The 23,859-nt window shown below is 37.7% G+C and overlaps 1 protein-coding gene across 3 annotated transcripts in view; it reads left to right on the plus strand.

The window, feature by feature from the left end:
* Nucleotides 1-18,894, plus strand: part of LOC139817776 (uncharacterized) — a 155,871-nt gene extending 136,977 nt beyond the window's left edge. For 2 of the 3 annotated variants that reach the window (XM_071786079.1, XM_071786085.1), the window contains exons 7-8: nucleotides 11,636-11,867; nucleotides 12,490-18,894. In XM_071786079.1, the coding sequence (XP_071642180.1) occupies nucleotides 11,636-11,867; nucleotides 12,490-12,718 (461 nt within the window). In that variant the 3' untranslated portion in view covers nucleotides 12,719-18,894. Of the gene's footprint in view, nucleotides 1-10,638; nucleotides 10,885-11,635; nucleotides 11,868-12,489 lie in introns of all 3 variants that reach the window. The other variant, XM_071786092.1, reaches the window with a different exon arrangement.
* The last annotated feature ends 4,965 nt before the right edge of the window (nucleotides 18,895-23,859 follow it).

Here is a 23,859-nt window from a genome sequence, read left to right on the forward strand (position 1 = left end):
TGGGTCAACTAAGAGCCACACACGAGAGAGAAGTGTTAATTTGCAATCTTCACTTATTCGAGGTATACGAACATTTACATTGCAGCATCGCAAAATTTCAGTGGAAACCGGCCGATTACGCACGTGGTTCTGCCACAAGACCTCCGAATGGAGTATACGTGTCGCCGTCAGTGCATGTAATTCAAGCTTCTAATTAAAAGCGCTCGCACCTGCTCTTTACTGGCTTTAGTCCGAAATCATATAATTTCTCGACCGTACACGCGCGAATGCGCAACGTTCGTTATATTCGGATCGTGAATTGCAACTCCGAGTTCGAGTACAAAAGAAATCTCGCTTTTATGACGGTGACTCTGTGTACGTTCCTGAAAACTATCACCGGTGCAGACACAGCGACGAGCGACGTCGACATAGCTTGCCACCGAGAGGCAATATCCCACGCATTCCAGAATCTTATCCAATCCTGTAAGGTCGACAGTCTCTCCCTCGTTTTTCTCGATTTTCCTTATATACTTTGTCTACTACCCGAGAGAAAGTTTCGTCTTGTACTTTCGAAATCAATGAATAACTAAACTCGTCAACTCGATACCAGTCTCATATACAATATAAACTTTTCTATGAATATGTTCTACGTGTAAGAGAACAAGTTGTGGCTCATTTCAACGTATCATCATGCATTCTTGACTTAATTTCGAAATACCATAGATTGACCTAAGATCCTTTAAAGGTTATCCACGTGTAAAATTTTATGCGTAAATATTGTCGCTTTTATAATATAAAAAAAATTTATGTTTGAATAAAAAACAGCATTTGCCATTTCCTTACTTGAAACATCTCAATTTTTATACTTTAGTAAAATTATGTTTATAAAAATTTATTTTCATTAAAATGAAATATTCCGTATGTTCTTTCTACATTCATCGATACGAATATAACAGACGCGTGTCGCGCGTCTCCTGCATTTTGTGACAGTCTGTATTGGCGTTTAAAACTTCCGTCAAGATCAGTTTTTCCTTTGATCAAGATTTCGTCCGGGGGTCTTTCTACTCGCCGTCTACGCAAAAAGGGTTGAAACGGTGATCGTTCATGGGGAAAAGGTTGCGCATCGTGCCGGCGGTGCGGAATATCGGACGCGCCGGATGTGCACCGACCGAGATTAAAGGTGAAAGGGGACGTCGAACTATCGGGGGAAAAAATCTCAGATAAAGTTAATGCCACCTGATGGGCTACGATATGTGAGCGATGAAAAACCTGTGAACCTGACTTTGCGTCTGGCGAAGTAATCCCTATTTCTCTCTTTCTCTCGCTCCATTCTCTCTCTCTCTCTCTCTCTCTCTCTCTCTCTCTCTCTCTCTTTCTCTCTCTCTCTCTCGCTCCATCCCCCTCTCTTTCTCTCTCTCTCTCTGTCTCTGTTTCTATCTTTCTCTCTCGTTCAATTTCAGCATGAATCGCCGTCAACGACACGTTTTACTTCGCAGGCTTTGCAAACTTTATCGAAGGCACCGTAGATTCTATCGTGCCGTTAATTAAAGATAATGACCGAGTACACTCTCTTCCCAAGACATGACTATATTCTTTTACCCGTTTGTCAAGTCTTCGTCAAGTCAGAACGAAATTAAACTTCGCGAATAAATTACATGAATTTGCATCGTGTGTAAAGGGGATCAAGAGAGAAACGACGATTTGGTTTGCGGGACGGATGCGCTGAAATATTCAATATTCTATTTAGATACGTGTACGAAAATGGAAACTTCAATTAAGACTAAATATCGCATCTATATTATAAAAAACAAGCGCTCCAAAAATAAGAATATCACGGATCAGATGTGTATTATATAACGTAGTAAGACTTTGCGAAAGGAATTAAAAAATGCATTGGACGAACTGCTGGCGAGAAGATTATATAAATCGTGCTCTGACATCGAAGAAGAAAATCTGCTCGAACTTTCCCGCGTCTTACTTTCTTTAGAACGCCGAATAAATTTGACACATTCGATTCCAACTTACTGGCTCAGGTGGAACAAAATATTTGCGAAGTTCTTAGGCGCAGACAAGCGCCACGTCTCGTAATCTCTCACGGTCGATTAGATCGGCGGATTTAATAATTGAGCTTCCCCGCCCAGGATAGTGATTAGTGATATCGCGCGAGGAATTGTTCGATATTAAAAATGGAGTTAAATTGACCCGCCGGTAATCGGTGTAAGCGGATCGGATTCTTTGATGCACTTTCTCAACTAGAATCGGGAAATGCAAATTACATCTCAAATCCTATTAGATGGTAGGAAAGTCAATGCTTACGGAACCATGGAAGCATTTTAATAGCCGCAAAGAAGATTTATATTTGAGTCTTTTAATTTTAATTTTAGTATATTTGTACTTGAATGAAAATATTAATTTGATTGTGATTAAAGTAGTTGAGCAAATATTTAAATATTGAAACTCATCTTGTATCAACCACAAGATAGAAACAAAAGTAACAAATTCAATATTTTGAACATCTTGAATTACGTGTAGTAGGTCAATAAAATACGTAACCATACTTGATAATTTTATGTAATTTATGTATTTAACAAGTCGAATTAATAAATAGATTTAAATGATTTTCTTTAACTTTTTTGGAAAAATCTCGCATAGAAACTGAATTATATTAAAATACACTTGGACGTACATTTAAACTTGTGAATTAATGCAGAGTTCTTTAGCCAGACCTAATTCTAATTGCGCAATATAATAATCTAACAATCTGGCTATTGTTTAATTGTTTGAAAATGCTCACTTACATTAATATTAACTTTGCTAATGATCATTTGAAATTCACTGCTACGACGTAACGTATAGTGTGATAAGCGGATATTGTGTAAATGTGGGGTGTCACCGTTTTAGGCGACAACGAAGAACACCGTCAGAATTGTACTGCCGACACAGACAAATGAGGATCGGCGCATATTTCGTCTTTAGTTAAGATAAGATAAGAAACGGCACGTTTCGCGCATTAGGGCCGCAGCCATTCCTGTACATTAGCCGGCAAACAATGATAAAACTTAGCGTTGAAATTGGATGGCTTTAATCGAGTGGAATGTCTGGGGACAATCTTAAGTTATCGTGTTTCGCCGTTGTCTTGACGTAACTAATTAAGTGAATCGTGTTGGCTCACCGTAGGATGGTGCACCCGGCGTGTTTCTCGAGCGCGTAATTTACAACTCTTTACCCAATTCTTCATATTTCAACTGTAACTGGGGAAAATGCGAGATAGAATGAAATAGAAATAACGAATCATGTCTTAAATTATAAATTATAAGTGTAAAGTTACATTGCAGTCCTTAGTTATTTATAGGTATCATATATTAAGTAGATTTGAACAGGGACGATAGAAAGAGAGGGGAGGGGGAGAAAGCGAGCGAACGAGAGAGAGAGAGAGAGAGAAATATAAAATAAGTAAAACGATAATTCTTGCTAAAATCAATGAAACTAAGGAAAGTAGGTTACTGTGGCTCATTAAATATCGTTTGTAAGCCCGCATTGGCAAGCTGTACAGCGTGAGTATAATACGGCGCCAGGTAGAACAAAATCGCTTAAGTAAAAGTTACACAGCTTGATGAGAGCTTTCAGGGCACGTAGAACTTTACTTTCCCTTCTATTTACATTTTTAACTTGCTGGCCGACCCAGCGCAGCGGGCTACGCCGACGCCGTGGCCTTTTAACTCCGGCTCTCTAAGATAAAGATGCTCTCGTACCGTCAAAATGGAATAAAATTTGGTTTTATCCTCGGTCCCTTCCTCTTCGTTCGCTGCAGCGAAATTTTTTCCCCTAATTTTTACGATTGTAAAATTTATTCTACGAGAGACTCATCTAGAATTATTTTTACAATGCGAGGGAGAAGATTTTGTGATGTAACTTTAAAATTTTAATTATCAATTATTTATATTTCGATAAATTGAGCAATCTCGGCGGTTTTAATTACGATAAGCATAGATAAGTAACAAGATAAAAAATCGATAATAATCTAAAGAATGGAAGTAAAACTTTAATTTTTTCAAAGAAATATTGCAATTTTATACTTTACACGAATACAATGAGAAGTTATTTTTATTATTTTTTTTCTATGTTATTTTTCTTAAAGCATTCTTTCCGAGAGAATAGTTTTTAGCTGCTTTTATTCGTAAACATCTGTACCCCCGATAATAACTAATAAATTTCTGGCCGAGTTTAACGGAGCAATCGTCAACAGCGAAGTCATTGTCAATCAGTTAATAACGTTGTACGTTATAGTATTTAGTAAGTTTGGTGACTGTTCTCTCTCGTCTCCAAACTAGGTGGAAAGCTGTCGATGCAAAAGCAATTATCGAACAGCTGTCACGACATCAATACCTACCGCGTGAACTATTTTGAAGTAAAACTTTTAAGTTGGTAAAGGGAAATTGTTGATCCTCGTATCGAGTTCTTATCACTGGCAAACTTCGCAAACCAATTTAAGCAATGAAATTTGTTACAATCTTAACTACTATTATGTTAACTCCAATAATTTCTTTTATTGTAACTGTTGCACTCGTTGTTGTATCTTAATGTAATATTGTATCACTCCTCCAATGAAATAAAGTCACAATTGTTGCCTTTCTGGTAATTAAAACGATAAAAGGAAATTAACGAGCTATTCAATTATCGTACAGCTAAAGCGGCAATAAGTTCATTTATTTGGCTAATTGAAGAATTGGCCAAGAGGGAACGACCACGACCGTTCAAAGTCATAAAAGGCGAGGACTTTCCGTGAAAACCCCCTTTATTTTGTCCTGGTAGCGTATAAGATATTGAGCACGGATATACGAGTATATCTTGTTTCCCAAGTAAACAAGCATGATAAGAACATTTACAGACTTAGCCAATTTGAAGAGCGGAATATCTTGCAGCTGATCTCTCACGAATGCAAAGTCCTTACGCTGGTCTCTACGCAAACTTTGAGGCACGATTAATAGCCGCTGTTAGTGATTGATGTTGACATTAGTAGCAGGGCTGGGAGCGATATGACTATTTCGTTAGGGGTCGCTGCGCCAATGATCGATCCACAGTCAATATACTAACACTAGGGCGAGCCATCGAATGTCGATTAGGTGGCAACCGTTCTCTCGAATTTTAGTTGACTCGCACGGTGACAGAGATCGGGCTTCTGCCTTGACGAGCACAACGTGCGCGATGCTTTATTGCCTCTGAGCGTCGTTGTCCGACGTGTTTTAGTAGCGGATTTACACCTAGGTTTTCTATCACCGCAGATTTATGACGCGCTCGTTTAATTACTTGGTGATGAAGCGCTAAGTCTTTTCCCGAAGTTGCAATTAGTTAAATGAAATGACGTGTGTGTGTGTGTGAGTAATTATTTCATTAAACAGAATCTTGCAAATCCTGTAGAAAGAAACATTAATCTGAGAGTAGCTCATCTGTTATTTATTTATTAGACCGATAAAGTGATTGCTATATAATGGAGAAATCAACATTTTGCTATTTTCCTACTTCTTAAATTAAATTAAACAAGTATTGAATGGTGAATATTTAATATTAATTTCTTAATCTTTTTCAAATATCTAAATACAAATTGTGTCGACATTAAAACATTACATAATGTCGTGCTTATTACGCATTGTAAAATATACATTAATTTATTCGGCGAATATTTTGCCGAATGATGTAAAAGAGAGACAAAAATTTTAGTATTATTCTTTATTATTTTTTTTTTAATTCTTCTCTTTTAATTACCTTTTGAAAGATTATTGGATTCTCTCACATATAGAGCATACATATTATATCTTTTTATTTTCTCTTTAATATTCCGCGAACAAGGTACGAAAAATCTAGAGCTCTCTGCTCTACACACACCACGTATCGAATCGTAAATCGTGACCTCGAAATTGCACGTAACATATTAACACGTGTACATTACAGCTGGTCGTAAAGTGTTCAATGTCCCGCGACGTGTGAACAGGTGACGGCGCAGACCAGCCGTGTGATTCTTTTGATCACACAGTGCATGTATAGCTTGCGCGCGACTCGCGGATGTGCAACGCGAATGATAATTTCGCCGCAGCAGAGCAGGAAACGTACTAGTTCGTGCGTGGCTCGCATTAGCGACAGTGCATAACGGTTTTTACGGCGGGACTGATGAGAAATTATTTCGCCGCGGAATAAAAATGTTTACGCAGTAAAAGCAACGGCATTCGTTCCTATTTTACTCGTGATAACTTTTCGGCTTTGTCACGTCTCGTTCGCCGGTGGCGCGCAAACATGCGCTCCGACCGTTGCGGAGTTCTGCATGAAACGCTTTTTCTCCTCTTTTTTTAAAATGATAGACGCGTATTTATCGTTTTGCGCTGCAAATGTACGTGGGATATCTAATTTTGCATGCGAAACGAAATTACGTTTTGCAAATTCGAGGGATTATTTACAGCGGGGATAATTGAATATCGCTTTTATGTCTTTCGGTGTACACGCGTGATTCGCACTCGCAAGTTCGTTCTAATATACTTTCATAATTTGAGACACGCTGTTACAATAATTTTCAACGCTGTTACAATAAACAAATTAATTCTCGTTGATATTAATACGTGCTCTTCCACGTATATAGATTATTACCGTTTATAGATTATTACGTTTAACATCACAATGTCGCTTTGCGATATCGATTGATGTTACTGTACCGTCGAAAGTAACAACTTTTAAATGCCACATTGCACGACGAAGATTATTTTTTGACGATAAATCGTAAGTAGTTTACGCATCCATTTAATTAAAAAGGTGGTTCCATTTTTTATGTAATATGGCGTTACGTTAAAAACATAAAAACAGCCGAGAAAGCACCGGACCGACCGGACTGCAAGTGTGTGCATGTAGCTTTGCGCGTGTTGCATACTTCATGAAGGATAAAATATGAAATGCTGCGGTGCTGCGATTAAAATTTTATGGACAATCGATTGCCATCTCGAGCGAAAGGCACGGATTTCACGCCAATGTTTCTATAATTCTCAACGAAACGTTCAATATTAGTTGGCCACCATTTTTTTTTTCTCACGCAATATTTTTTATTCTCATTTTACATTTTCATTCTCGATATTTTTTCACCGTCGATACTCCGAATTCATGAAATTTATTTAATCTCCTTGTCTCACCGTATCACGATTTAATATGCAGAAAAACATTACTTCAATATCAATTATACAAAGTTTTAATCAATTATCGTACATAGTCATATCATGACATTTAACGCGCAAAAGCAGATATTACTTTTTTTTTTAATTCAGAATTATATAACGAGGAAACAGTCTCGTGTTAAATTTGGCATGAATTATGAAGCATAGAGCCGAATCACGATCCTTTTGCTTAAATATATTCATAACGAATGAACATAGTGTACTCGTAGTTTAGTTTCCTTTGGTAACATAATTAGCCAGCTTACACTGAAATCATATATCCACTTGCTATAAGGCACAAATATAATTACGTAACTCTGTGTATGTTTGAAGACTCACGTCAGACACAGCAATTATCTAGTCGACTGAGTAAATTCGTCTAAAGACTCATAGCGAGAACGTAGTTTTCAGTGTAATAATTAGATACTTGATACACCTTGATGACGTGTTTGTAAATATATATAAAGTTATAGTCATATTATGGCAGTTAATGTGCGTCCCATCGTTTTATTTTATTTTTCTTACCCTATTTTCACTTGCAAGAGATATATTTAGTTGTTACCGCATACACATGTAACAATTGTTTATGAAAAGTATCAGGAAAATTAATTATATTCCCATTTCTGTACTTGTAATCGGCATATTTTAAGAGACGCTCAGTATAAGTGAGTTGCATTCTATTATACTTCATCGTCGTATTTCTTATCTTTGCTTATCACCTTCGGAATACTGATAAAAGTACTATCAACACTATTCGGATTTTATTAAGCAATTAAAAGATATGGCACACGCAATTAGTCGAAGACATGCCTGTAAAAATGGCCTCTGTACAAATCTTTATATTTTTCAAAGTAGGATTTGTACATAATACGTGTCGAAATCATATTATGCCAAAAGATATGGCAGCAGTTAATGCATGCTTCATCTTTTCATTCCCTCTTTTTCTCTTTCTAAATTTACTCTATTTTCACTTGTATAAGAGATATCTTAAATAATGATATTATAAAAATATCAATTCTCTTTAAATCAGATTTGCTATGAAAATTTCATAACCAGATAGAATTTTGATCGTATAAAATAGCGACAACTCGCGTGACGGGATAGCAACGGAATTTCGCGACGTCGTCGGCTAATTGTAAGCATTCCCAAGTCACTAATTAGAAAACTAGAAACTGCGAACGTTATCTCGCTCGGGAGAGATAGCAAGCTTGGAATAACGCGGCCGGAAGAACTAGAACCATATTGTTTGAATTATGATGTAAATAACTTGAAGACATTACTAAGACCCGCGGAAACTTCCCAATGAACGCACTGATTCTGAGCTATTTTATGTACAGTATATTATCAAAATGAATCCACTGAGAGTGCATTCTATTGTGTAATGGCACGTAAAATATGGATTCTATTGAATTCATATTTTTTACTTTGTTAAACTCGAATTCTAGAAGAAAATTAATTGTCAACAATCCTAAAATATAATTAATTACGCGGAGTGCACAAGTAATTTTGATAAGTGTGTCTCAGCGTTGCGATATGCTGATACTTTCTTTGGTTTTATCGTGTCAGCGAAACTGCTTCGCGAGACGCGTCGCGTCCGAGTAATTCGTCACCTTTAAGTCCGCTTGGATCAGTCATTCTATAACGAAGTGTATCGTACGTGCTGTGCACAAAACAGAATAAGATAGTATAAGTAAGTTGAATTAAAAATCCTTTTTTTTAAATTACTTGAATGTGTTCTTTGCTCACTTATAGAATAGCATCAGCGTTTAGCAGCTGTATAGACAGTAAATGTTTTCGAAGAATTTTCTGTCTTCGTAAACTTGTCAACAAAATTTTAGAACTTGAATGTCGCCGCAATTCCGTATATTAATACAACGCATTTGAAATGAGCCGCGTATTCTTGCACTAATTACGTATACGATCTTTATATAATATTTAAATATTCCATCAATTTCCGACAACAAAGATATGGACCATTTCGCTTATACCTTATTCCGTTCTTTCATTTCCATTGACGTTCGGAGATGTCGTGCGGTTATTTCCTGAAAAATAACCCGAGCGAAAAGTAAGTCAGGATCCGGAAGACCGTGAAGCGTTCCAGGAATACAATGTGCCATTTAAGTTTCGCGATCCGTGGAGAGACACAGAATGGAACGACTTGTGTCGCGAGAATTTTTCATTTCGTATCTCAAATTTTGTCCCATAAGTATGAAAAAAAAATCATAAATTTTAATGACTATCGAGCGGCGAATGATTGAATAATCCTGTTTTTTAAATTGTAATTTTTGTGAAAATAATGTATTCAGGGTGACGGGAGCTGCGTCGAACAGCTCCCATGATTCATTTGGTAGGGACTATTAGGGGTGTTATGATATAATCAATCATTCACGCTGTAGAAGTTTGTTGGAAAAACATATTTGCATTATGCACACACAGACACAGACACATAATCGAATCGCGCAATGTATATTTACTAAAACTGAACAAAGCACTGCGAAAAACCTATTACATTCTTCATTATTATTAATCTAAATTGCAGATGGATATCTGCATTAAGTATACATATATTTATTCCGCAAATTTTAATTAATGACGCGTTAATCTCATTTAAAGCATGATTAAATAATATGAAATTAGCGAATTAATATAGCTGCAAAATGGCGGATAATTTAGATGTTATTAGATTTGCAGAAAATTGTAATTTGAATTTTACTTTGAAGTTACAAAAGCGATACATTTTCATACATCAGATCCGTTTTAATTATAACCGCGAAATACTCTGTTACGCCATCATGTTACGCAATGTTTATTTAATATATTATTTATAGTATTTTCAACGTAGATAGACACAATTGCTATATGTGATAGGTCTTTGTATCTCGCATTAAACACTATGAAATAAACATTGTGTTTGGTGGGAAATATCCATGATACTTGTAAATAACACATTAGTGACTAATTAGTCTTTCGCTATTTATTTTCCGTCTTGCATATTATAATTAACATATCGTATTTTACAGTACGACGAATTGTATATCATGCATTATAATAATTCATTTTGTATAAAATTTCCCTAATATGAAAACGCGTTTTTGAAACATTACTAATGTTACGCAATCTATCCTTTACGAGACACTTTTCTACGTCTATTACCGCTGTAAAATTGCTACGTAATTTACACAAATTTCATTCTGACGCTTTCATCCCGCGACATAATTTCTAATCTTGAAATCGATATAATTTCGGTGAGTCGAAATTTCGATGCTACGGAGACGCGCTCGAAAGCGATCTTGGTCTCTTCGTGGACAATGTCCACCAGTAGGAAAATTCAGGTTTCTCTCGTGTACAGCATTGAAAGTTGGGTTTACCGAAATTATGACGGTCTCAACGCCCAAACTCTCGGACTCTTAACGCAATAACTGCTTAACGCAAACTGCCACTCCCTCACGTTTGTTTCTCGCGTGCACAGTGGACGCGCGGTTGAACATGTTAAAGTCGCTCGGTATCGGAGCGAAAGATTTATCCTTACCGCCTTTACCGCCCACGGTTATCCAGGCGAGCGCAATGGCGAGCGACAGCCGGGCTGGTAATGCCGTATCCACGAGCGCCAGCGCATCCGGAAATTGCACTACCGTCGTCTACGCATTTCCGAAGGAGGATCACGTAGTGCTGGGATACCTGAATGAGTGGATCAATGCCTACTCCTTCATAACGAGTGAGTACACCAACGGTCGATCGTTACTTTCAGCTGGTAAAACGCGCGCTGTTTCTATCGATCCCCGACGACTCTTGCCAGGGTTGGATACGATAGGGTAGTTTGCCCCACGACGGCAGACGTTGGCGACAGATATTTCTCGTTGTATGTAGCTGCCTGAGCATCCTATGGTATACATGCCTATAAAGAAAGATACCTTGATTCTTGCCGAGGCCTCCGGTTAATATTGAACAGTTCAATTTTTTGGATGTTAAGACATATTTTATAGTCTTTAATTGTTGTATCTCAATTAGTGCATCACTTTTTGTATTTTGTCTATGGCATCCGATATCAAACTGATCAAAATTGACCGGTTTGTATTCTGGCCTCTCGATTGTAACCGCTGATTGATTCCTGACTGGCAAATGTAAGCATTGTGTGTTTGACGTTGCATTTTAGTGGCAATATTTAGTAGGGCATGTTAATTGGCTTTTTCTTTTGTTTTATGGTTCCCGAATTTTATTCGAGTGCCATGTTGGATGCGCTTGTCTATGCGTGCATAATAAACGATCTACATAGACAATTTTGCAATTGGATAAAAGCTTATGATTAAAATGCATAAGAACGAATGAAAAAAAGAGAAATGATGTGCTTTTCTTTTATATATTTTTGATAACGCTTGAATCTGCTATTGCCGATATTTCACGGAGACGAAAGGAGGAAAAGAAGAAACACGAGGTTTTTAAGTATTCGTTTAACGTGATTTCTGCAGACAACCAAGAAAAGTTCTACCTCTACATTATTGTATCGGTCAGCGCCGGTATACTGCTCTTTCTGGGGTTGGTTATCGGCCGTCTATTAATCAGCCGGCATCGCGCCAAGAGGGATGCAAAGTTCCACGCGAATAACGAGACTCTCCCGAATGGATTCACCGACGATATTTCCGAGATCGATGCCGACATCGATCTCACCACCCCGGTCGCAGTGCCAATGCAAGACGCAAGGTAAATATCTTACTCTTCGACAAGAAAAGAATGACCCTCTTCCGTTATTACGCGAGTTAATAAAATCACTTCAATGTGTGTCTCACTTTTGTTTTTTTACTTACTACTATTCAGATCTAAAATAATTGATCACTCTACACTGGAAAAAAAATTATCTGCATTTTAGTGAATATATTAGTTTGCATACGACTGTGACTCCATTTACTAAAATAAAGAAAATTTTTCTTTTCATTTCCGTTTCACTTATTGTTAGTATATGTGTACTGAAAAAATATACTAATAAAAAATTAATAAGGAAAATGTTCCTCATTTTAGTAAATGGAGTCACAGTTGTATGCAAACTAATATTTACTAAAATGCAAAAATTTTTTTTCTCAGTGTAGATATGTGTGAAATCAAAACACGAGATAGCGATAAGAAGTATCTACTCGAGATTTAAATAGAGTATAATTGTTTTGGAAATTTTTAAACAATTTTAATCTTAAATAATTTTCGTTGCTACTTTTATTTCACTCTTAATAATAAAAGAGAATTCTGGAAATTTTATCACAACCTTATCTTTTTACATTACATGGAAGAGCTTTTAATTGTATAATCTAATTATCTTTCCTGTATTTTGTAGATTGCCCGAAACTCAGTTGGCCGAGAGACTCCACGGCGAACGTTATTACGGCGACACGAGGATACCTTTGTCGCCGACAAGCATCCACGCCACGTCGGTACCTCACCCAACCAACACGGGGATGCGCGTTGATCTCGGGAACCACATGGTCGGCACGGATAATCTCCACACGATTCTCCGCACGGAGAATCCCCGGAACCTCAACAGCAAAAGCTACTACTATGGCTGACAGGAGGAAGGGGTTGTCCCGCGCGAGGGACGACCCCCGTCCTTGAGCCCGGTACCGGAAGTTAGCACGCGAAAATATTGCTTTTAATTGTGAAAACGGGAACTCGGATACGGCAGAGGCGGGCGCGCCGCACTAAGCCGCTGTAAATTACGTTGAAGACGTTAAACAAATTACCATTTGTTGCGCCGAATTATGGTACATATTGTGACAGTGCGATCTCAGATTTGTCAATCGTCGGACGCAGAACGGTGAGCGTCCGTCGATGTTCGTTAAAACAGACTGGGCTTGTATATCTGTAAACGTGTCGTCCATTTCGAGGGTTTGCGAAAATTCTCGATTAGAAATGTATGATCTATCATCATACAAAGTAAGGGTGGGAAGGGGAAGTAAATGAAATATATAGTTAGCATATATATTGTCTTGTTGCGATATTACAACGAGAACGATGATGATCGATTTGTAAATGTGTATAAGAAGGCTCGAGTGGTTTCTTCGAATAGGACTGAAAGTAGCTTTAAGAACCACCGCAAGCATTTTACATCTGAACTGTGCGTTATTCAAGCGCCCAGTTACAGAATGAACAAAATGCAATCAGACACACGTGACAGTGTTCACCGAATGTTGTCGCTTTTCCGAATCATAAAATGGTATTGAGAAAGTAAACGTATATTGCGAAATAATATTTATTTCTTGAATTATATTAAACTGTAAAATTGATGGATTGAGTTTCGTTGTTTAATAGGTAGACATATCTTATGGAAACTGTGTTATCGACCTCGTCGACTCACGATCGATTTACTCGTTGTATACCTTATACTCATACCGTATACTCAACTGTATACCCACGGAAGAAACTCACGGAGCGAGTTCCATGGAGCATATCGATAACCTGCCGGTAACATTTCGCCGATAACAGACTTCTGGAATACTTCTTATTCGCAACTGGTTCGTAGCGACCTGCGCTATATCAGTGGAAAGAAATCAACAGATTTCCAACATTTGTCTCGAGAAAGTCGACAATGTGAAAAACAACTTGGAACATTGAACTGTTTATGAGCGATGATTTTGTATATAATTTCCTCAGTATCGAAATCCAAGCAGGCCAATTTCCGTGAAGTCTGTAAAGGCAACCGTGTTAGAAAAATCCGTACCACCCGACGTTTCTTAAAAACCGATCGCCGCTTGTGCGCCAGTTGAAAATTATTGACCACCGCTGAAGGGGGCAGCGGCCGTACGCGATCACGCCCATCAAAGAAACTCAAGAAAAAAAATCTCTCAACGAACTTACAGCGGTTTTGTATATCGAAGCTGCCACAGTCGCTGCCATAGTCGAGACGATTTTTATAGAAAATTGATATGTATGTATATCACTCTGTAAATAGGGACGTGTAATGTACAGATAAGTAAGCAAGAGAGAGAGAGAGAGAGAGAGAAGGGTGGCACGGTACCGAGATCTTAAATCGGAAAACGGTCGGAGATTGTAACTGGAGGGTTGTCCTTCTCGTGCCATAGAATCGATTTTGCAATTGTGCGGGAAAGCGGGAGAGCGCGCGTCTGTCGAGCCAGCGGAAACTCTCCCTCGCGGACGATCGCAAGGATTAGTACGTAATAAACAGAGCTCGGATTTTCCTTCCTTCCTAAGGCGCATAAAACGAGTGTGCGTCTTTTCGCCGGTGATGCGCAATCTTGTTTGTCACTTGTGCTCTCTCTCAGCTGGCTATTGATCGCTGTAAGATTGTACAGGAGCAATGACAGGGTCGCGCCGCTGTTCAGCGAAATCAGAATGTCACGAGAAAGTCGTATCTAGAAGCAATCTGACGAAGCGGAACTGATTGAATTGTCTGATTCCGAATTTAATTGCATTTGGAGTCCGTCGGTTTAACGGAGCTTAAAAATACGAGTGTATTTTTTTTTTTAGAGGAAGCTTTAGCAGTCCTATTTCTTTAGACAAAGCGTAATTTTTTTTTTCTTAAATGTGAAACTTTAATTTTTACATTTCTTACAAAATTTTTTATTTTTTTTTGTAATTCCATATTTCTTATAATTTTCTATTTCTCAGAATATTTTCTGATTTTGATTGAACACGATAATATATCTACCTGTATGAGAAATGAATCAAGATTCCATTTCGTAAGGAAAAATTACGATAGATTGCGTATCACACGGGACCACGCCATTATTATTTGTATGAGCCGTATTAATGTAATTTCGCTCAACTGCCCGTAGTGTATGACAAATCCGAGCTCGAGCAAGCCCGTTCGCGTTGCTTGTTTTGTATGTCGTTCGGTAAGTCGTAATTCCCTGAGCTCCACACACAGAGAGTGTCGTTATGACAAATCGATCTCGCGAGCATCCGGCGACGCGGAGTCGCATTTTCGACACATCAGCGAGGTCGTTAACGCAATAACGCCCACACTGATCGTTATATCTTTAAGGGCTAGGTCATCAGTTAGATAATATGTCGAAGTCGTCTGAACATCAATGGAATAATTTGACACCACGACCTCGCGCGGGGTCGCGATTATCAGGGACATATATCGTTCTCGCGGATTGATTTTTCGCCGAGACGAAAAATATGTGCGAATCTAAATAACTCGTGCGAGAAGATACATGTTTACTCGTACATACACACTTACATACACATTAAACATATTTTTTTATGTAAACATAAATATTTTTTTTTATATATACACTTGTATAGTTATCTATATTTTCACACGATAACTAATGACTATTGATACAGTCGATATTTTATTTTCGTGTCTCTGAAAGAAAAATTAAAGCTCTTCGCGAGAAGGAAGATTCGTTGGATCAATCGACGTACGTGTTTCTTTTTTTCTGATATACATTTTAGCAACAATTTCACGAAATTTCTTTTTATTCATTTATCTATCTTTTTTTTAATCTTCTCATTTCCTTGTATGAATGAATATGGCAAACGAATCGATTACTCCGGCGAGCGATTATCGGTCACTGAAAAAATTATTTTCTTCCACGAAACAGGAATTAATTTTATGTTCGACGTTATTTTCTAATCTACAAATTCTACATTTTACAATTATTTGTTTTTATTGTAATCACAAGCCGCGGATATCAAATTTATAATCAGAATTACACGAAGGTTCATTTACTTTAATAGATTTAATATAAAACTATTCCGGTAACGCGCGGAATAATAAATACATTTATAATTTCTTATTTATTTATCTTTCCAGTTGTCTCTAGTCACATTTTACGTCAAGAAATATCGATTTTAAAGACTCTCCGGCAATATCACGAGCAACATCGATAGAAAGACAACTCGATTTCCGCGAGCCGGCGATTCGAATCATACCAGTGTAACCGAACGTGTAATCGAGTCGTCCCGACAGAAAATATAATTCCCGAGGGCCGTCATCACGCGGCTTATACGCTCAGCGAGATCCAAAAACTTCGGAAAACGAGTTCCTTCGCGGTCGAGATGCAATTACATAGCCTTGCGGGTGCGTGTTTTTTTTAATTGGTCTACGTTAATTAAGGTTTACGTACCGCAAAGCTGTGGATGGGTCCGCCATCCGGAAGAAAATCCTCTCATCAGCGCGAGAATGGTTCTTCTTCATTATTATTCTTCCACTTCCCACACAACGAGCCGGCTGGCTGTCTCGCGAACCCCTCTCGGTTTTCTTTTGTGCGAAATTCCCCCGCGAAATTTCAGCAACGGCGCCTTGTATTTATGCAAATAGCGTCGTGTAACATTCACGCGTCACGAGGCGTTGGAAACTCGGAAACACTTGCTACTCTCGCTTTTATTTTAGTGTCCTCTTTATTCTTATCCCGCGCGTTATTTTCGTCGTTTTATTCTCATCCAGACACCGACCGATAATATCATTCTTAAAACTCGTTCCAAGTTTCTCGTACGTTTCCGCCAGAGATATAGGTGACAATTCCAGAATACACACAGGCGTCATTAATATGTCGCGTGTTAAGCATAAAGACACACCGCGCCGATATATTTCAGCGACAGAGCGATCGATGTCGCTTTAAAGTTTATTCCGCGCCCTAGGGACGCGTTATAGTTGTACGCCGCGCGTGTAGCATTAATTTTTCGTTGAAACGTGCTGCGAAATCAGAAAAATAATTTCGCTCTCGGCAATCGTCCCGCGTTTCTGCTTAGCGGCAGAAGATGAAGGCGGCCCGATAACGTCCCCGCGCTTATCCGTCAGTATTTACATTGACAAGATGCAAATCGCACGCGCCGCAAGCATCCCCGACTCCAAAATGCAAATTAGACCTATGTAAATATGTTGTAAGAAGTGCCGTTTCTACAGTTTTTCACGCTTGCTTCGCGTTTCTCTATTTTCCGAGCCGGCACGATCAATTCTCTTTCGCCCCGCTGAATTCACCTCGCCGATCTGTCCTTTTTACGGAACGCCGCGCTTCCGCGAAGCCACCTCATTATCATATCGCGGCCGTAGCGAGAGCTCGCGCTATTATTTATTCTCGCAGCCCCATCGCGTTCGTCTAGTGGGAATGAATGAATTGTACCTTATATACCAAAGACGCTTCATTGAACGGCGGTCGATCGATCAGTGGTTGAAAAGCCGACGGATAAAGCGGCGGATTACGTTCCTCCTCCACTGCGAATTGATTAGCATCCATAAAAAGCAGGCAAGCAATGTTTCGTCGAAGACGAGATTTATTCATGTATAAATGTGTGTTATATAAAATTCGCATAATTCTGTGATGGTACATTAGTGACGAAATGTTAAAGAAATGCAAGTGCGGATGCATGGAACGATCGTTTATCGACAAATACTTGTAATAAACGTTTGTTCCACGCTGACGCCACTCTCTATTACCTTGTGCGTTACATCTATTAAAAGTCATTATAAATATGTTTATGCATGTACCGACGACAGCGCAGTGTTTTGCCAAGTAGACGAAATCGTATTTTTATTTTCGAAATGGAATGCAACAATTCCGAACTTGGGTTTCTCCGCTTGTCTGGTTTTTCACCGATACCGCTTTCAATTGAGCAATTAACGGACGAAGCCGTGAGAGCATCGCGGTATCCGCGGTCGCTAAGCGGTCTTGCGAAATTTTGTCGTGCGTTTCATCTCGCGCCTCTTTACCTCGTTCGGTATTAATTAGTCTATTCTCGTTGAAGCAACTTGTTCGGAGTGCCTGATATTACTTAACGAGAAGCGTCTATAAGTATCGTACGTACTCGCAATTTCCTCCCCCCCCCCCGTCGTCATACAAACTCCGCGTATTATGCGCAATCCTTCGCGATACGGATCCGCGCGCGGAATTGCCGGCTTAATAGCGCGCACGAGTTTAAGTTAACTCGTGCGAATCTTGGTTTCTATTTTCTTCGAGAAATTGAGGGAATCCGTGAGCAGCATAATATAGAAAGTGCGGGCGAGACGCACAATTCCTCTTCGAATTGATCGCTCATTATGAGTGGAGGAAATCGCGGGATATGCCATTTCAAAAATCTTCCAATTCGCCGATCGAAATTTTTTGCATTTTAAATTGCTACCTGACACGCATTTATTACGATTGTGTTTCACGCGTTCTTATTTCAGGTGACAAAGTGGCTCGTGTACGTACCGTAACGTTGCTTCGCGTTAAATAACGCAATGTTTTGTATGCAGACGGATGTGGGAGCGGTATGAAGACAGTATGCGTGTGTCTAAAACGTAAAGAGATCGAGAGAGAGAGAGAGAGAAAAAAAATGAGGGAGTGAAAGAATGTTGTCATATTAAGACGTTTTTATTGTAAGTATAATTTGTAAGCACATCTGTAAATATCGCTGTACTATAAATAATTGTGTACTCGTCGATTCGATTCCTTTCCGACTGCGAATCGCACGTTTTTACATTAATCGAGGAACACACGCGTTGATTTGAACGGCGACTTATATAATAAATTGTTACTATAAAAAAAATAATAGATATAACGTATATGCGCACACACGTGTAAGTGTGAGTTAATATTTTGTTATAAAGTGCAAGCGAGCGAGGCCCTCCCGCTCGCGTATATAGATCGTCGTCGCGGAGGAAGTATGGGCCACGCGTCATCTGTTAACGTCTGGAGCGACTCCGGTTCTTGAAGGTACGATTAATGTTTTCAATTTGTGTAACTGTCCCTTGGATATGATTTACAATTATAATAAATAATTTATGGAAAACGCAGCCCGCAATGCATTCATTAACTCGCCTTGGTTTTTTCTTACTCCAGGAGAAGAATGTTCATATTTGCTTCGTTTTCAAGATAATGAAACCCGTATGAAAAAACGCAAGGGAGAACGATAAATGGGCTAAGAAATAAGTTTTCTCAGCTTGGTCTTTTTTATATATTTGCCTCGGTATTTTGCAGGTTATCTTACATAATGGAATCTTATTATGCTATTGTAAGTTGTAAAAGAGAAGTTTCTCCGGCTTTATTTCAAGCGAAGAACTGTTTTTTTTTTATTTTATGAAAATTGTACTGTTATTTGCTTCAAGTTTTATAATCTTCTTGTAGAACAAATTATAACAAATTATAACATTGACCAATAATTTGCGAATGCTTATGTACTTTGGATGTGTTTGGATTATATACTTGTTTTTTAAATGCATATTACATAATAATTTTTTGCAAAGTAATTACGTTTAGAACATCAGTTTATATTTTTTTTTTAACTCACAAGTTATCTGAGTATTCTGTATATATGTTCCAAATTCTCTCTTGACTAATATACATGAAGAAACAATTCCAATAAGCAAATTGTCCGCAGTATAATAAAATTATTTATAATTATTATTTATTATTAGTATATATATTGAGAGGTACCGCATAAACAGCTAATAGCAATTATTTATATGGATTAGATTATTATAGACGATACCAATCATGTATTAATTACATGTGTGCTTATATTATTTTATTACATTATTTTAATAACGGGAACATACACGTTGCTCGGGCCATCTAGTAATTGTTGGTGTTACTACACATGACATCAAATAATGTTCGTGCGCAGATTTGCTCAGATATCACAACAGATCCGGTATCATCTGTGTCTGCATTAAACTCGTGTTTTAGAAAAGCAAAGTCTGCCGATGTAATTTGTCAGAATCTGTCAATTCGTAAACGTTTAAATGAAATACATTCTTTAAAAATTTAAATAGTTACGAAACGACAGATTTTGCTCAGTTTCTGCGGTTAATCTGTAATATTCTATTAGCAAATTCTGTTATATTTCTGCTGACATTCTATTGACAAAATTTGCAGACACTTTCAAAATCTATTCTCGACAGATTTGACTATCTGGGAATGTAAGACAAATGTAATTTAAGGTAAAGAGGAATTTAGACAGGAAGATTTAGTAATAGATTTTATAAATTTGCTATTATCTATACTTTTTTCCGCGTATCTTTCTTAAATCTGCTCGCTTTAATTAGTATTTTTTAACGCTTTTTCTGCACATTTAGTTTTATGTAACAAAACAGCCGTGGCAAATGTATTCAGATAATCAAATTTATTGAGAAAATTTGCAAAGTACGATCGATTAGATAATAAAGTACGCAATAGTGTATATATTCGCGCACGCACATTATTTGAGGTCATGTGATCATGTGTAATAACACTAGCAATTACTAGATGGCCCACCAGCAACGTATGTTTTCGTTATTGAAATATACTTAAATGTATAATATAAGCACGCATGTAGTAATATAAGTTTGGTATCGTATACAGGATTTACACATATAAATAGTTGTCATTATTGTATACGACTACCTCACTATATATATACTAATAATAAATTATCTATTATGGAGAAAGCATGGATCTCTATTAAAGATCTATCTGAGTTCCACCGTAGAGATCGATAGACGTCGCACGGCGCTATGGATGGATTGTACGGATAGATGGGCGTTATGTTCCGTGAAGACTGCAGAGTCTTCATAAAAAGATGCAACATTTTGAATTACTATATTTATGCTATCGCATTAATATACGTTGATGATTTTGATGTTGAACAATTCCTGACAGTTGAAAGTTTAATTCTGTGTAAAAACATATTCAATAAGATCCATTAGCAACCACCACCATATCCGAACGTTCACGGAAACTGCTCACCACTTGTTCGAGTGCTGCGGTAGGAATCCCTTCTACAGCGGTTTTGAATGTTGATTTTCAAATTCTCAATTGTGCGAAGGTTATTCTGGTACCTATAGACGTGATCCTTCAGATCACCATAAATGAAAATCATAGGGATTTAAATCCAATGGGGAAATCGAGTTCATGATGAAATTGTTCCAGATGCCGATTAAATATTACTCTATATTACATTTATTCTCTATATTGAATATGTTTTTATATAACATCAAACTCCCAGTTGTCAGAAATTGTTCAACGTCAAAATCATCAATGTATGTAATGCAGTAGCCTAAATATAGTAATTCAAAAGTGCTGCGTCTTCACGTGAAGATCTTGTATACATGTAAAAGTGATACAGTACACATAAAAATAACAATTAACACATGGTAGCAGCTTAATGCAGTTACGAGTAGCCCTCAGTTACAATTAAATTAGCATCTAAACAACCACAAACACGCACATATTGATTAAGGATTTAGCACATTTAACATTTAATTACGAACGATACGTCATGGTGGATGGTGCTCTCTAATCGCTTTCGCGTAACATGTATTAGCAACCGTAATCGTAATAACATGCGAGGATGATAACGGGTGAATGCATTGCACGTGGAGTTGGACTGCCCTCGCGGGAATATACCGCCGCTCGATAATAAACCGGTAGCCGAGACTTTGAGCTTGTTTCGATAATTACGCGTTAATTGCTTGCGAATTGCCAGATAATTATTCGCGAAAGTTGCCGCGCGTTTCGCTAAAATATTTTGCCGTTGAAACTTCTGCGGATTCATGCGAGGCGCGCCTTTTTTCCTCGCTTGTTCCACGCTCGCGTGAGATCCACGCGAAGTGGATTTAACTGCGCCGGAAAATTTGATTGATCGAAATCGGCATTTGTACGCTCCGTTTAATTCTCCGTTCCTTCAAAGTTTGCGAACGAACTAACGCGAATTTTGTTACGCGCAACCGTGCAATTTGAAGAATGTTTTATTTGAATTGTTCTAGTTGATTTTTCTTCGCGATAACGAATCAGTCTGAAAACGTTTACCTTTGTCGTTGGTTTCCATTTGTATAGCCAGATCGCATCGTTGCTTTTGTCAGCAGTTTATTGTGTTACCAAACCGTGGCAATAATATTTTGAACAGTTAATATAACGGATAGCGTGAAAAGTACTTGTTTCTTCAATTTACGTAATTAATATCACAATTGTATAATGAGTAGCGGTATTTTTTGCGGATTGATCGAGTCAACCGTGTGTTTCCTGGCAACGAAGTCAGAACAATGGAAAACGTATTTGTCCGAATTAATTACCGGCACGATAAGTTGGCCTGCTGATTTCCATCCAGCTGGAAAGTTAATTAAACGTTAACTCCCACATTTCTCATTTGATCAGAACGTATAATTATGATCGTTTGCTTGACGAGCGATTCAATATTCGAAAATAATAATTGGAGAATTGATCACTTTTAATAAAAATCATTATTTATGTCATAGTAAATATTAAATAGCACGTGCAGAGATGCATACGCATACGTTCTGTTTTTCTCAAATTTCTGATTGAAATTTATTAATACTGCTGGTATTTTTCATGTATTTTGCAGCAAATACCGTATCGATAAAAATTTTATAGGACCAGCATGTTCCAAAGGTGAGGAAAAATTCTTCACTGCCGTAATCGTTGTCATTTTTTTTTTTTCCAGAACATGGCCTGAAACGTGACGCGAAACGTGATACCGTTACGCGTGACAATACACTCTCGCGCGCACGAGGCCATAAAACGTGGAACATAACGCAATTATCTATGCTATAGCAAGATATAAAATATTCACGTGATCGCTACACCACGTTTACAGACTCGTATATTTGTACACGATGCAACGAGGCTTAAAGTATAGCTTGATACAAGTTGCACGTGAATATTCCATATTACGGAGAAAATGGATAACGCGTATTACGGTTCGCATGTACGGAACAAAGAATTTGAATTAAAAATTTATTTAATTCAATTAATATTTATATTCCATACGAGAAACGTGCTAAAAATATATTTATTCTGTTTTACATGATTTGTATTACAAGTTTGAGATATACAGATCGATCTAAGCTCCTATGCTGATGCACTCTTTATTGATAATTAAATGTAGCGTGAGATAAAACTTTTATAAAAATAAAAACACGCCAAAAGAGAATACAATCTGATGTACTCTTTTTTTTCTGGCGTCGCGCAGTCTGATGAAAATGGAACGATCATCGTGTTACCTCGAAATCGAGCGATTTCCTCGGCACGCACATTCAATATTAGTTTATTATCATAACGGTGAGAGAAAATTGTAAATTTTCTTGTTTTGCTCGAAAATTGGCCGTTTTAAATTATTTAGCTTTTGCTTAGTCGAGCGAGATTAATTTATTTTCTCTCTTGTTTTTTTTTTCTTAATTTAATTATATCTACCACTGTAATGGTTTCTACACCTGTGCAAAAATATACGGAGTAAATTTGAGATAATTATAAAAATATTTCGATAAAAATGAGCAAAGAAAGAAAGAACGTATATGTTTGTATGTGTATGTTTTTAATTATTTCTCGAAAAATTACAAAATTTTAATATACGCAGGCAAATAATAGAGTTATGAATTACGTGACTGAAAGGTTATTGCAACGGCGAATAAAATTATGTACATTACACAACAAATAATTATGTAGCTCGAAAGGGGCAGAGAATTTCCCAGCGTGATAAATTCGTTCTCGTGGGCGAATAATGAAACATGTTATATTCGACGAATTAATTTCAGAGACGTTATCAACGCGTCCATTCTGAATCAATTAAAAAGCTAGACTGCAATTGTGACCTCGTCGCCGAGATCGAAAATGTAATTTCGATGGAAGCGATACGAAATCGGCGAGCGAGCGTTCCATGATGAATGATTCAGGAGCGGGGCGCGGCGCACAGTAGCAGCAGCGGTTGCTGCAGGCTCTCAATGTGCGCGACGATTTTTCTCCCTCCGTTTCCCGTTGATTGCTTT

This window comes from Temnothorax longispinosus, chromosome 1 (genome assembly GCF_030848805.1).
Source record: "Temnothorax longispinosus isolate EJ_2023e chromosome 1, Tlon_JGU_v1, whole genome shotgun sequence".
NCBI classification, from domain to species: domain Eukaryota; kingdom Metazoa; phylum Arthropoda; class Insecta; order Hymenoptera; family Formicidae; genus Temnothorax; species Temnothorax longispinosus.